Genomic DNA, 14,176 nt, shown 5'->3' with positions numbered 1-14,176 from the left:
TACTATACCCGATATAATACTCGATAATTGATGTCGCACGCGGTGTTCTTGCTGGTACATTTAAAAGTGCGTTTGAGAATATTTTTTTTCGGTAAATCAGTCTTGCTGATCCCTCAAGGATCATGTGGTGTATAAAAATCGATCGTGTCATAAAAATTAATAATATATGTTTTCATTATTATGCATGAAGTGTTATTATGCATAAAGTATTATAACATTATTATGCATAAAGTAACGGATATAATATATGTATATCTACGACATATATAAAAAATTTTTGAAAATTATTGGAAGATGCAAATATTATACTACATTAATAAAATGATGTTTCTGCGCGTTCCATGTATATTATAAAAAATTCATAATACAGATCACATCTTTATTGCATATTTGATCAAATTGGCTCATTGTCTTTATAAGGAAATAATTTCACATGTTCTATAGAAATTTTGCTATTAAAAATGTATCACACGTACAATCCCTGCAAAGAAAATTAAATTTGGAAATTATTAATTATAAATTTGATATTTAATATTTTACACTTCAAATGAACTATTAGGTGTTGGAATTAATTCGTAGCGTTTTACAAGTGATAGGAAGTACTTTCATTAATGTATTTTTTAATGCTCATGTGAAATAAATAACATTCTTTCATTAAAAACGCTACGAATTAATTCCAACACCTAATATATACATATGAAAGTTGTTTGAATAAGATTACATTTTTATTTAATAACACATTTTTGTCGTTTATTTATTCTATTTGTTATTATTTTTATTGTTAAAAATTAAAATTTAAAAAAATGATAAAAATATCTAAATTTTTTTGTATTAGTTCTTTAAATATTCAAAGTAACTTATGTAAAGTTCATTGCGAGTCACTGATTAGTTACAAAACTATAGAAAAATAAATATTTTGTTTGTAAAATATTACTGGGCAACTAATTCATGTATCGCAATGTAACTCTACACATAAATAATCTTGAATACATTTATTTATATTAAAAAGTTTATATTAAAAAATTGAGAGATTTTTGTCATTTATTTTATGATACATTTTCATACATTTTTTTAAAGCACAATTTAAAAAAATACTACCATTTACTAAAATAACTTATGATTCAGATAGTAAACCGTCAGATTTGTCATATTGTTTTTAAATGTAGAATAATCTGTTAATGTATGTAATAATTAATAATTAATGTAATAATTTTTTCATAATTTTGTTATCATTTTGAAAATATGTATAAAATAGATAATAGAGCTAAAATAGATAAATTTCTAAGTACTGCGATATTGTATATGTATTGCATCATATAGATGACAGAGATAGAATTTAGATTTGTGCTATAAATTTTATATGTATGACATACATAATTTTCTATCAGATACAAAAAACAGTTATAATTTTAACTGGAGCAGCAAAATATTTTTGAATATTTCTTTCATTGTGCGCAGGACCTAACATGTGCACGTGCACATCTCTCTCATACAAATATTTGTGTGTGTGTGTGTGTGTATGTGCATGCGTGTTTATGTGTGATGTCTAGATGTGTGCTAATGGGCCGATTTTGCGAAAAATACATCGATCTCGCAAAGAGTAGGGGTGAGACACGAGGATGCTCTACGACAAGGGGTTTGAACTGTGGGGTGGCAGGTTCATAATCGAGCAGAGTGACGGTGGAGGGCGCAAGGTATAAAATCGGACGTCGAGTCACAGGAGACATTCAGTGCGATTCTAAGCTTCACATCGTCTACTTAAAATTTCGATTTCATCGGAAGTCACAGAAATGCAGGACAACAGATTTTTTATCTTCGTGATCCTTTTGGCATTTTCTACGTCTCTTAATCGTAAGTCAACATCGCGAATTTCACGATTAACTTCAAAATATACATTTCCTTTTTCGTTTTTTAATTATTAACGTCTGATTCCATTAATTCGGAAATTTTTATTAAAAAATTTACAGTATATTGCATTTCTTACATTCAAAATTTTTATACTTAATTTGTCAATTATCAAATATATTAAGGGTTCCGAGTAATGCCTAAAACGCATGATGCATCATTTTATTCTTCTTTATTATTTGGTGAACAACAAGACAAATGATGCATTATGCGCTTCATGTGTAACTAGGAACGTACCCTAAGATACTTTTATAATATATCATTTTAAACGTTAGCTAATTATTTTTTAGTAGTTAGTAAATTATACTAAAAGTTATAGCGTCTTGATAAATTAAGATCGGCTTAAATTAACCGCAAAATCGATTCACCTGATCTAGATATTAAATTTGGATGTTAATTTAAATCTTAATCCAAAACATACTCACACACATAGAATTAAAATAATATAGAAGTAAAAATACATATATTATATAGAAGTAAAAATAGTTGGTACATGTTATCCAATTGTTATTAAAGAGATCTAAGATGGTCGACATCATAGAAATTATAAATGAAAAAAATGACTGACAACGCAGGGAGCTTCTAATCTAATATTAAAAGTCGCAATTTTTATTCTCTCGCGAATAATGTGTTAAATAATTCATTCTCATTGAGACAAACAACAACTCAGATGCAGCAGTTCCCAACGAAGCGAGGTAAAAATGAAGTAGGACGGGGAATTAAAGTGCAAAAAGTCATAGCGCGGATAAAAAAAAAATATTATACTGAATTCCCACAGGAAATCGTTGAGCGCCACGAGTGCGAGTGTAGATTAAATTGTTAGGGATTATGATGTCCGACTTTTGATGGAAAAACGTCGACGATGTTCTATTTATTTTGCAGTTGCTAGATGCTCGGTCGGCCAGCACTTCGAATCCACCAGAGGCAAGAAACTCGCATGAGTGTCGCACTTTCATAACTTTTGTGTGGCATTTTTCATATTATAACTTTTTGTGACTAATTTTTTATTGTTTCATACATAAATATCAAAACATATGCACACAAACGTTACAACTATCATCAATCAAAACGCTATACTCTACTCTCTCTCTCATTTATATTTTTTAAAATGTATTTCAAATTTTGAACGTTTTTTAAATTCTCTTGTGACGCTTGAGCGTGTTACTGATTGTACATTTAGTTTCTTTAAAATACGATGCTTAACTTTATATCTTAATTGAAACAAATTAATACAAATTTTTGTTTAAATTTTAGTAAAGAATATAGATTTTTATTTTTCTTTGTATTGTCTTGTACACTCTAAATAATGTTTAGATTTTGAATATACATATTATATATTTATAGTTTTATTTTTATATAAGTTTTTTTTTATGTTTACAAAGCACGTATGTGTATAATAGTACATGCACAAAATAATTCGCTTTAGTATATGTACACATATTGATTATGAAAAGAATTTATTTGAAATAATTTGTCTTATTTCTAGTTTATTTCATGTTTTTTTTTTAATTCATGTTGTATTATTTGTGTAATTGAAAAATTATTAGATGCATTAGTCTTGGATAATTAATTGTTAAAAGAAAGCAAAAGATATTGTTCCAAAAAGAACATACAACAAAATAATTTCGAGCATTTGATATTCTAATTATTTCACGTATCGTTCACGTTCTAGAGGGTCAAAAATTGAAAATCAACGATAGACGTTCCGCTGGATTGGTGGCGTATCCAAGAATCGGCCGAAATTCGGAAATAGCGAGTTTTCCTAGAATGGAGCGTGCTTTTGGAATAATACATAAGCCCCGAATCGGACGATCCGATGAATCGAGCAATTTGAATCGATTTCAGGATTTACCAGCTGACGCCGATATGGAGTTCTACATTCCACGCGACGTGGAATCTGAAGTTCTTTTAAATCTTGTTTACGAAGGTGTGGAAAATTTGGAAAAATAATGTCGGAATGTCAAAGAGTGCATTAAAGCTTTAAGAATAATTTCATATGAAGATTATCGAAAAGAAATAATTCTCATAAATAAGAAATTATCATGACTTATCAGAATATTTTTAATAACATTATTGACAGCCAACTTTTTGAAGTAAATTGGAAGTTTAATGAGGCAATTACAGCAAAATATTTTAGTATGTAAACGTTGGCTATATGGATGTTATCTTGCAATAAACGTTTAACGCATTTCACGTCAGATCAATATCCGCGATGCCGTTATTAATTAAAGCGGCTTTTATCGGATTGAATAAATTTTATGAAAAAATATAAGCGCGAATATCTGTATTTGTGCGAAACAATGCTGCATTATGTGGCATGCGCTTGCAGTTTTTAATGAATTGATTTGAACGACGTGGGACGACCCGCCTCAGAATCCGTTTATCATTTTTAAACAAAATGCATATAAAACGTATTTAGATATTACACATTTTTACCATCTACAGGAAATTGTTAACTGTACTTTTTTATGTAGATTACGCAGATAGACCGATAGCATTTAAACATGCTGACAAAATTCAGAAAGACGGTGCCTGGTTAATGCCCGATCATGTACATGGATACAAGGATCTTCGTTTCGCACAAAAAATCGACAATCCTCGATCGTATTATTCTATTTTACGAGGTATGAATAAAAGGATCCTACTTTCACCTTTTATTACGATGATATGAATTAACAGTAGAAGTACCAATGTTTCTTACTCACTAAAAGGATCAAGGATAAATATTATAGAAATAGAGAAAGTAATAAGAATATTTTAGTATAAAGAACATAATTATTGAAAAATAAAAAATTTTCAAAATCTTATTTTTTACAAGAAATATATTAATCTAAAAAATAGACACGATTATTAATAACTGCCCGATACTTCTAGTATTAATTCGTTGATTTATTCGCATATTTTGCGATTTAAGATTTATGAAAGTAACCAATTGTTTCTTAAATTGATCTCATTAAAAAAGAAATATTGAAAATGTTTCAATTTTATCTCAAAATCTATATGAAGCCAAGGATGCATTGTTCAAAAGAACACTAACAGTACGTTTGCAATAATAAACGCCAACATCTTTAAATGTTATAAAAGGTATTGATCATATTATTTTCGCTAAATTAAATATTCTCTCGGAATACTTGGAGCACGTCGCGTATGTTGAACAGATATCGACTATCATACACGACGTCATTCATTCTTTGACATTACGCGAATCGTTTTTCCATAAAGAATAGCGTCGTATGAAGAAAAGAGCGTCACTGCTTCATTAATCCTTAAATGCGAGCAATTTAAGACTGTCCACGTGCGATTTTTCGCGCTCTGCAATGTGATTGATCTCTTTTCAGGTTCTCGAAATAGTCAAGGTCAAGGAGGATACACTCCGAGACTAGGTCGCGAGAATGAACACGACGCAACGAGTTTCCTGTAACTTGCCATCTTTGATCACGATTCGCGCCTCGCGGATTTGACGGATGTTGACTTGAGACAAAGAAGGAACTTACTGTCAAAAATGTCAGAAATGTAACATGCGGTGCTTTTGATTGTTTTTCCCTATTTGCATAGGCGATCCATCTTACCCTTGCACTTTGTACGCAAATTATGCAACAATACATAATCTGTACTTAAATACTGTACTTTGTAATCTTACATGCAATCCTGTCGCCTAGTATCGTCACGAAATAGCAATTCTCTGGTGAAGCAACCGATCTTGATGTAACTTGGCATGTTATTTTAAGCAGATTTTTATTCCGAAATACTCGATCCAATTCAATGTTTATTTTTATATACAAATAATGGAGAATAGAAATAAAAGTTTGATTTACACGCTCAGCTAATTGGTGATCTGTTTTTGATGACTGTACATATTTTCAAAAATTCAATTAAAAATAGTGTGTTCCTCATAATTATTTGATTACATATAACAATTTACAAATAGATTCTATTACTAATAACATTTGAAATTTGATACAACACTTTTAGTATATAATATAGAAAGCCATAGCCAATTATATTACAGGTAAAATCTTATAGGAAAAGAACAATCCTCATAGTTCGTTTTATTGTTAGTGTATAAATTGGGTACAGAAAAACAATGTCATATTGTTTCAATTTTCAATGCTTCCGTTAATTTTTCATCTGAAAAAATGTGATTTACACGCCGATGAATGTTATAAATGTTATAATCGAATTCAATTGAAGTTAATACGATACGCGGTACATCATTTTCTCACGAAATGCACAACGAACGTAATAAGACAATACAAATCATTGACTCGATGTATGTAAAATTCAATGATTTTATTAATTGACAAAGTGTTCATAATGAATATCTCCGTGTATAACGCACCGACGTGCGACACTTGTAACGTCCAAGTCGCACGTGTACACGAATGTGTGATATAATAACAAATATGTACACACGTAGAGAATATGTAACAAACTAGTGATACACTTTGGAGAATGAATGGAAGGGAAGATAATGAGACGCGGCCGGTTTGCTCGCGCTAATTAAAGGTCCATTCGTCTTGAAGAAGTAGTCGTGAAGTGTATATACAAAAAGTCGCATCCCTCATTTCGGGTTATTTGTTAGCAGACTAGAAGAGACTTAGGTCTAAGAGGTTCTTCACGCATCCATCCATCATTCATACACATTCATTATGGGCGCAAGCGGCCGCGGGCAGCTGGCCAGACAAGTGAGCAAGGCAGGCAGACAAGCATAGACAGACAGATATTCGATAGGTTGGACAATCGTGGCCGATATCAGTCCTTCGATCGAATGCTCCGTATACTAATCTCGGTGACACGCTGGCCGCGATACAGTGAGATATCGATTTTCTCTCTTGGCGCTTTCTCCGCATTCGTCGAACGCGCTGCATGCCGAAGGGAAGAACCACGTCGACTTAAACTGCACCCGCGGGAGATGTCTAATCACGACTACATTCTCGTTGTTTCCCAAGAGATGGTCCGGCTACTCGCCGATAACTACCTACTCATGCGATTTGCGAAGTGCCCATCAAAAATGGGTGTTTTCCATTCAGTGGTGAAAGTTAACTATGAACTTTTAATTATTTTTGCTTTCCATTTATAATTCAAATTTACAACACAAATCGAGATTAATTAATTATGTTAGTAGCGAAGATGAAGGGAAGGGAAAGAGATTTAAATTATAAAAATAAAAAATTTTTCTGTACGTTGCGATATAAACAATTGTAAATGACTATGAAACAAAGAAAAAATCTGAAAATAATATAAGTCTATTATTTATAGCTAAATTAGTGTACTTATAAAATGAAATAAATGGAAGTAGATATGTTTGAAGTTTGGTGAAAATTTTAGTGCAGATCATACAACAATGAAAAACACATCTATTGTCATCGCTATCGTTATCACGATTATGGAAGAGTACTCTTATAGAAAAGTACTATTGAACTCGCGAAAAAATGATGGAAAATAATTGCAAAATCACTCGAATTGAATATTGTACACTATTCATTTCAATGATTTTCTTATTAATCTGATAGTATTTTCCCACAAGGATATACTGCCATCAATTTCTCAATAATCACATTTATAAAAAGCAAATAATCTTGATTTATTTGTTAAAAAAAAATCCTAAAACTTGTTAAATTATAAAACAATATTATATGTCTTTCGAAGATGTAGATGTAAATATAAACGTATTTAAAATGTAATTGAAATTACAAACCACCTTATTTTTCGTATTATTAAATTTTATGTTCATATTATTAAATCATACTATTATTACGAAAATTACATATTATATTGTGCGTATTAAGTTTCACGCATAATAATTCTTTCCATTTATATTTATAATAATTAATTGTCTCCATAAATTATATGAATGAAAAACACCCATTGTACATTATACATCGACATGTGAGACCATTTCCTAGAATTATGTTGTTTACATATTCCTTGTCAATGTATAATGAAATACTCGAGAGTCACTTAGAGATATGCTCTACTCATTACATTTTTCTAAATGCAATGCGGAAGTCCATAAGATGATGAAAAAATATTAAAGACACTTTGTATGTCTTTAAATATTGGAGTTATCTGCATTTGATTATTGATCATTGATTGAGTTTTATATATAATTTTTTATATAACAAATAGAGATTAGGTGCACAAAAAGCGACACAATATTCGACGTTTAATGATAAATCTTTTAATTCCTAAAAGATTCACTTATTAACTTGTATTATATAACTTATCTTCATAAATAAATGATATTTAGAAATTTTGATTTTATAAATGGCAGTCCAGAATTGCGATTAATATTTTAAGGCTGCAAAATTTGTAATGTCCACAATGACCCAACGAACGCGTAATATTGAGATAAAAATTCTTCAGTACAATCAATATGACGTCATTATCAAATTTGCGATACCGATACATGATAGGATGATTCGACATGTCTTAAAATTCCACCAAGGAAACGTATACGGATCACTCGTTCGAAGCGAGCGCGTGCGTTCTCAAAGAGTCGATTTGTGAGCCATTCCTGACACGGTTAGTATTACCGCACGCTAATTGATGTTATCCAATAATACCCGGCCGCTAATGGATGTTCCACAGTATATTAGAATAACACTATTAGCGGGATATTATCGATTATGAAATCAGTATTGCGCAATAATACGAATCAGAGTGGAAAAGAATCCGGTGTTTTAGAGAGAAACGAACTCGTGCGGTGGTTGAATGATCCGCGGCGGTGGTGGCGGCGATAGCCGCAGGTCCATATCCGTCATGTCCGTTAACGAGAACGCGGAACTGCCGTTTGCCGTAATGCGCGGCCCCATATTGTCGTAAGGCGAGCCGGCGGCGACCTCGGTGGAGCGCAAGGCCCGACGCGGCAGCGTGGCGAAGCTAGATACGTTGATTGCCGCTGCTGACGGCAAAGCCGCGGTTTTGCCGCCAGTCGAAACGGTGGTCGTAGCACCGCTAACCGCGTGGACGGGGATGTCGAGGAGATCCGGATAGCAGCGCTCCGACGATGCGTCCTGTGGCAATGACACGGAGATGAAGATATTGCCGAAGATCCCAGCCGGCAGCACACCGGTGGTAAATTCCGGCGGCGGAGGCGGAAATATACCGGCGGTGGCCGTGGCGGTGCATGGAACCGCGCGAATGGTGTTCACCGAGTTGTCCGCGGGTCGCAGCCGTTCGACGGTGACCGCGGCCGCAGCCATAGGATCGCAAATAGAGCTGCGCTCCGCCAATTCGAGGTCACCGGTGCTACACGCCTCACCGATGCTGCCGTGACCGCTGCCGCGATCGTTACTATTGCCGGGCGTCGTAGTGGTGGTCACGGACAGGTCTAGCAGCTTCTTCTCTTGGTCGCCGAAACTACTGCTGCTTTGCAGCTTCACCTTCTCCCGTTTACTGTGCCGTCGATTTCCACCGCACAAACAAAGAACCAGCAACACGGCCGAGATGGAAGCACACGCGGCAGCCGCGCCGCCTCCAGCCAAACTTACCCAGAGCAGCCAGTTGTCGCTCTGGGAGAGAGTCGGGGCCGTATAAACACGAGGTATTGCCACGCTGACTGTGTCTCGCGCGAGACCAGCGATATTCTTCGCAAAACATGCATATTCGCCGGCATCGCTGTCACTAGCGTTGTAAACGGTCAGATTGCTCCATCGATCCCCGACGGTTCTGGACGCAGACTTGTCATTGGAAGGTATGCCAGCCTCGGACGTTGCGTAAATGACGAGAGTCCCCATGTAGGGTTGATCAGTCGATTTGGTAGCATTGACTGGTCCACCGTTTAATTGCCACCAAACTTCTGGCTCGGGATCGCCGCTCGTTCGACACGCCAAGCTGAGGTTACCGTTGGTTTCCTCTTGTATGCTGCTCGCCAGGACGAATACTTTTGGTTCACAAGCAAATTCCGTAGGTTTTACATCCTCCCACCTGCGGCCTTCCAATCTCGGTGGACCTGAACAAATTTGTGGCACGGAGTACAATTTGCTGGGTACGTCGGGGATAAGCCAGGTGCGAAAATCTCGTAGTCTGCAGTCGCATCTCCATTGATTGCCATCTAGCGTTAAGGTTTTCAAGCGAGATAATCCGGATATCACCGAGGACTCCAAATATTCTAGTTGGTTAGTATCCAACTTCAAGAATTCTAAGCCGGTTAGCCGGGCAAAGGCTTGTCCGTGTACTTCAGTCAAGGAGCATCGTTGTAGCTCTAAATTTCGCAGATGCTGCAGTACAGGAAACTGTAGATTACGCAAAGTACCGAGCGGATTTCCGCTAAGTATCAAAATGCGCAAGCGCTCGTTTCCGAGAAATGTATCCGGTTTCAAGACCGTTACGTGATTGTCCGACAGATCGATCTCGATGAGTATCCTCATATCTTTGAAAGAATTCGCATGGATATTGTAGATACCGGCATTACGCAGAAAGACCCGTTGCAGATTCACCAAGCCGGCCAGTTTGAATATCTCCTCTTTCAGAGCAGGTATCTTGTTGCCGGACAAGTCGAGCACTTGCATGTCCGGATCGAGGGATGCCGGCAGCGACGTTAGGCCGGCGTCCGGACACAAAGCGGACTTCTTGCCGGAGGTCCACTTGCATCGGCAAACCGCGGGACAGTCGGTCCAATCCGGGAAAGCGGCCGCCCGTGACAGCAAAGCGAAACACCCCGTTAAAAGGAAGAGGGCGAGTAGTATGCGCCCTCCTAGAGGGTGAGGCCTTGTCACTAACATAACACCGTCCTTTTATCGGTGTCTACCCGATGTCTACTGATCCCGTCTGATCCTCTTCTCGCCTCGAGGCGAGAACAGGCAGCTGGCTCCACCGCAACACGGTAACGACGACGACAACAGTTCTCCGTTTCACTGACGACCTACGAAACAAAGGCCTCGCATCAGCGTAATCGATTGTTTGTGTACTCAATACTTTGCGGTTGTCGCGGCATCCCATCAAAGGTTTGTGCTCGCGTCGCGTCAAATTTATCGTCGTCAGACACCGTTAGAGTTCGAACGCAAAGGTAGCGGACTGCTATCACTACCGGAAAACAGGAATTTAATATAGGCAGAAGAATAGGACGGCGGCCTACAAAAGATGTCGCGCATAAAAGGAGAAATATTACATTGCTGGAATAACAGATAGCTTGTGACAGATTAGAGGAGAACTATCTCGAGCTGTGGGAAAGAGCTAATACGAAACGATCGTTCATCACGATCCTCGATTTCTAGCATCTATGAGAGACGAATTTCATATGTAGAAGTTATATCTTTACACACGTGCGTGTATAGCAAGTTCGTAGCTATTTAAAACAGATAACATGACGGAATGCGTGAAAACGTCGGGTAGCGAGTAGAACAAAAGGGAGGAAACAGAATTACGGGTGAGAAGTTTCTCAGTCTTACTCGAGAGTCTCATTTCTGGCCGTCTAAGCGTGCCGTCCACGACACCGAATGAGGCCGTCATGCTCGCGTGGACGCTTCCATTGTTCCTCTCAGAGGTATTCATTTCGCAGACCAGTTCTCCGGGTTCTGTCGCACCAGCAGCATTGTCAGCGAGTTCTCAGAGCTCATCCTGATTAAGTGAGCGCCATAAGCGCGCGCGGACCGTAATCCAGCCAGCCACTCTCCTTTATAACTGCTGCGATAATCTAGAAGAAGATTACGAGTCTCATATAAATTATATTCTTAACGTTATTCTCAACGTCGGAGCGGAATACACTTACTTGCGTGTGAAGTACCAGGCAAGTTCCCCGTTCGAGCTTGCGACGATCGCACCACGAGGCTGTTTATTTAATATGCGGCTCACATAAGTATAGAATCGAAATCAGAAAGAGAGCGCGCGTGACAAACTATCGATTATGCGACCGATATGAATTTTAAATCCCGCCTCGGTGCTCGTCTACGCGGTCAGCATATTAATCAACGATGGAATATGCCTGTCTCGCCATATTAATTGCTGAATCTGCTAACGGTGCTACTAACATCCCCCCCCTCGCCCCGTCCCATCCCATCGGCGCGCGTCGTAATCCACACCAGGCCGCTTACTATACTTATCATAAATTAATCGTGAAGAAGCATTCGTAGTATCACGATTAGCTCTTTCATGGAACACGAGTCTGCCGAGTTGCGGCGAAGAGTAGGTCGGTGTCACCTTTCCGCTGGCTTTCGCAGGCGCGGAATATGACACGGTTACAGCGTAATTGAGTTGGGCGAAAGTTTCTCGTCGAATTGGCGGCGGGCAGTACGGGTAGTTTCAGTTTACTAGAGTCCATCTAGTTCGTAAACGTCGTCAAGGTGCTTCGTCGCGCGAATTAGCGACATCGGTCGCGGTACTGAACTTTGTCGATCAACTGGGATCCTTTTTGGTCTCCCTCCGGCTTTCCTTCGCTTCTCCCCCTTTCCCTCCGCGGTGTTGGCCGATCTTTGGCTGAACTGACGAACGCGATGTTGGTCGGCCATCAACCGCAGGCCTTCATCAGTTTACCTCAAACACGTAAACTCGCCTCGTGAACTCGAATTAGCGCATGTAACAGGGCGAAAAAGATTCCCGCGGACGCGTTTAACCAATCACGGGACCGTTTACAGCCTCCCACCGACTTTAAAGACGAACGTATACTGTATCTCACACCCTCGAAATTTCATCGACTCCATATCGCGCAGTCGTTCTCTCCGCAACTTACAGTTCCACAACTCACAGGTCCAATGACTTCACGCAAACTTTGTTGTCTACTACACCGCCACGGTTGCGTACCGAGAGATCAATCGACCTTTGTCCCTCAATCGAGAGACAAACGACCTTTGCGGACTGTTCTTATTGTCGGAATTCTCGCGAGGAACGGAAGAGTGAACGGAGAACGTTCTACCGTTTCTTTCTTTCTCCGAAATAAATGGCGATAATAATGGCGATGCGTTCCTACACGTCGCTACACGCACTTGCCGACGTTTTTCCTCATCACGCGTACCCTCCACCGTAAACTTCTCCGTGTTCGCTCTCACGAGAGAACACCCCCCACCTGCGCCATGAGGTCGTCGACTGACATCGATGTCCTCCAACGCTTTCTTCTCTTCGCCGATCAATTAATCTCTGTACCGGCGGAGCCTCGACGACAACGGGCATCCGCACAAGTCGCTCTGATCAAATTCGATCTCTGCTGGATTGCGCGAGAGATGTGACAGAAATTGCACGGAGATCGTTTCATCATTGGAGCCCATCATCTCTCGGTCTCTTTCGGAAGATACGGTCTTTAGGTTTACTCCGAAAGATACTTCAGGCGACCGATTGGAGGATTGCGAGCAGCGCGTCGGCACCCAAATCCAGGCCGGGTGCCCTGATATCACGTCACTCTCCGTCTTTCGACGAACGGCCGCGGAGAGCCGCAGATTTGCCGCAGCGGCCACCGACACGATGGATCTGTATCCGCGTACCCGTCCCTCTCTCGCGCACGCGGCGCCCTCTCCTCTGCGTCCTCCGCCCTCCACCCCCGCGTTCACCTTTCTCTCGCACGAATCTTCCCACTTTGCGTTTCCCTCTCTCTTTCTCCCTCTTTATCCCTCTCTCTTCCTCCCGTTCCCTCAGTACACTACCCCCCGCTATGTGCCGTTCACCCCTTTCCGGTTTCCTAGTCGCATAGTCGTTTGCGGGCAGCACCGTCGAATTCTGGGTAGCGGTTCAATGATAGTAATATCCTCCCCTTCCTACATTCAATCCCCTTCCTATTTGCTTCTTTAACATTCTTTGAGACTTTTCTTTGGTGTATCTTAGTCTCTTGCGAGGTAAGGATTCCGAGAAGATTGTTTCACGTACCTCAGTGGGATCGGTCACAAGAACGTGAAGCGATAGAGGCGCGACAGCGCGGAATCCGTTGAAAGCTGATAATGGTTTGACTGGTGCAGGCGCAGCTACTTCGGAGAGAAATCGATTTTCCCTTTGGATAGCTGCGACGCTAAGGTTGTCGTTTGAACGTTGAGCTAGGATTAACTGGGTTCTGCTCGCGGATTCTGCGTTATCGACTAGGTGCACTTGCAATATTCAGTTCAAGTTTCTGCAAACTTTAACTTCTGACCTATCAGTTGCATCACTACTTTATAGACAGCAAAGTACTTTGAAGTTACTAACAATATCGAAGCATAGACAGTTATTATTTAGATAAGAAAATTTGTGAAAGAAAATCGATAATAGCAAAATGGGAAATAGTTTCCAATTAGCGAAGATGATGAAGAAATTCAATTGCACTTTCAAACATTTATTAAAAATAATACCAGGATATATTAATTATCAACAA

The 14,176-nt window shown here is 38.8% G+C and overlaps 2 protein-coding genes across 4 annotated transcripts; one reads left to right on the top strand and one right to left on the bottom strand.

Moving 5' to 3' along the window:
- Window positions 1-1,645: 1,645 nt before the first annotated feature.
- Window positions 1,646-5,524, top strand: LOC105152409 (CAPA peptides). Of its 2 annotated transcripts, XM_011066685.2 has the most exons (5): window positions 1,646-1,851; window positions 2,788-2,829; window positions 3,578-3,832; window positions 4,380-4,529; window positions 5,244-5,524. In XM_011066685.2, exons 1-5 carry the CDS (start codon window positions 1,791-1,793, stop codon window positions 5,324-5,326), a joined length of 591 nt encoding a protein of 196 aa, XP_011064987.1. In that variant the 5' UTR covers window positions 1,646-1,790; the 3' UTR covers window positions 5,327-5,524. The 2 variants fall into 2 exon arrangements, with proteins under 2 accessions (XP_011064987.1, XP_011064988.1); XM_011066686.2 differs by lacking the exon at window positions 2,788-2,829 and having other exon boundaries at window positions 1,652-1,851.
- Window positions 5,525-5,922: 398 nt separating this feature from the next.
- On the bottom strand, window positions 5,923-14,159 carry LOC105152410 (uncharacterized). Of its 2 annotated transcripts, XM_011066687.2 has the most exons (3): window positions 11,618-14,159; window positions 11,298-11,542; window positions 5,923-10,771 (listed from the first exon to the last, which is right to left on the bottom strand). In XM_011066687.2, the coding sequence occupies exon 3, from the start codon at window positions 10,629-10,631 to the stop codon at window positions 8,589-8,591; it is 2,043 nt and encodes a 680-aa protein (XP_011064989.1). In that variant the 5' UTR covers window positions 10,632-10,771; window positions 11,298-11,542; window positions 11,618-14,159; the 3' UTR covers window positions 5,923-8,588. The 2 variants fall into 2 exon arrangements, with proteins under 2 accessions (XP_011064989.1, XP_087262088.1); XM_087405962.1 differs by having other exon boundaries at window positions 11,298-14,159.
- Between the last annotated feature and the right edge of the window lie 17 nt (window positions 14,160-14,176).

The sequence above is a fragment of the Acromyrmex echinatior genome, chromosome 4 (genome assembly GCF_024713525.1).
Source record: "Acromyrmex echinatior isolate Ae372 chromosome 4, ASM2471352v2, whole genome shotgun sequence".
NCBI classification, from domain to species: domain Eukaryota; kingdom Metazoa; phylum Arthropoda; class Insecta; order Hymenoptera; family Formicidae; genus Acromyrmex; species Acromyrmex echinatior.
The sequence above is the reverse complement of the archived record's forward strand: the minus strand, read 5'-3'. Positions and strand labels throughout refer to the sequence as shown.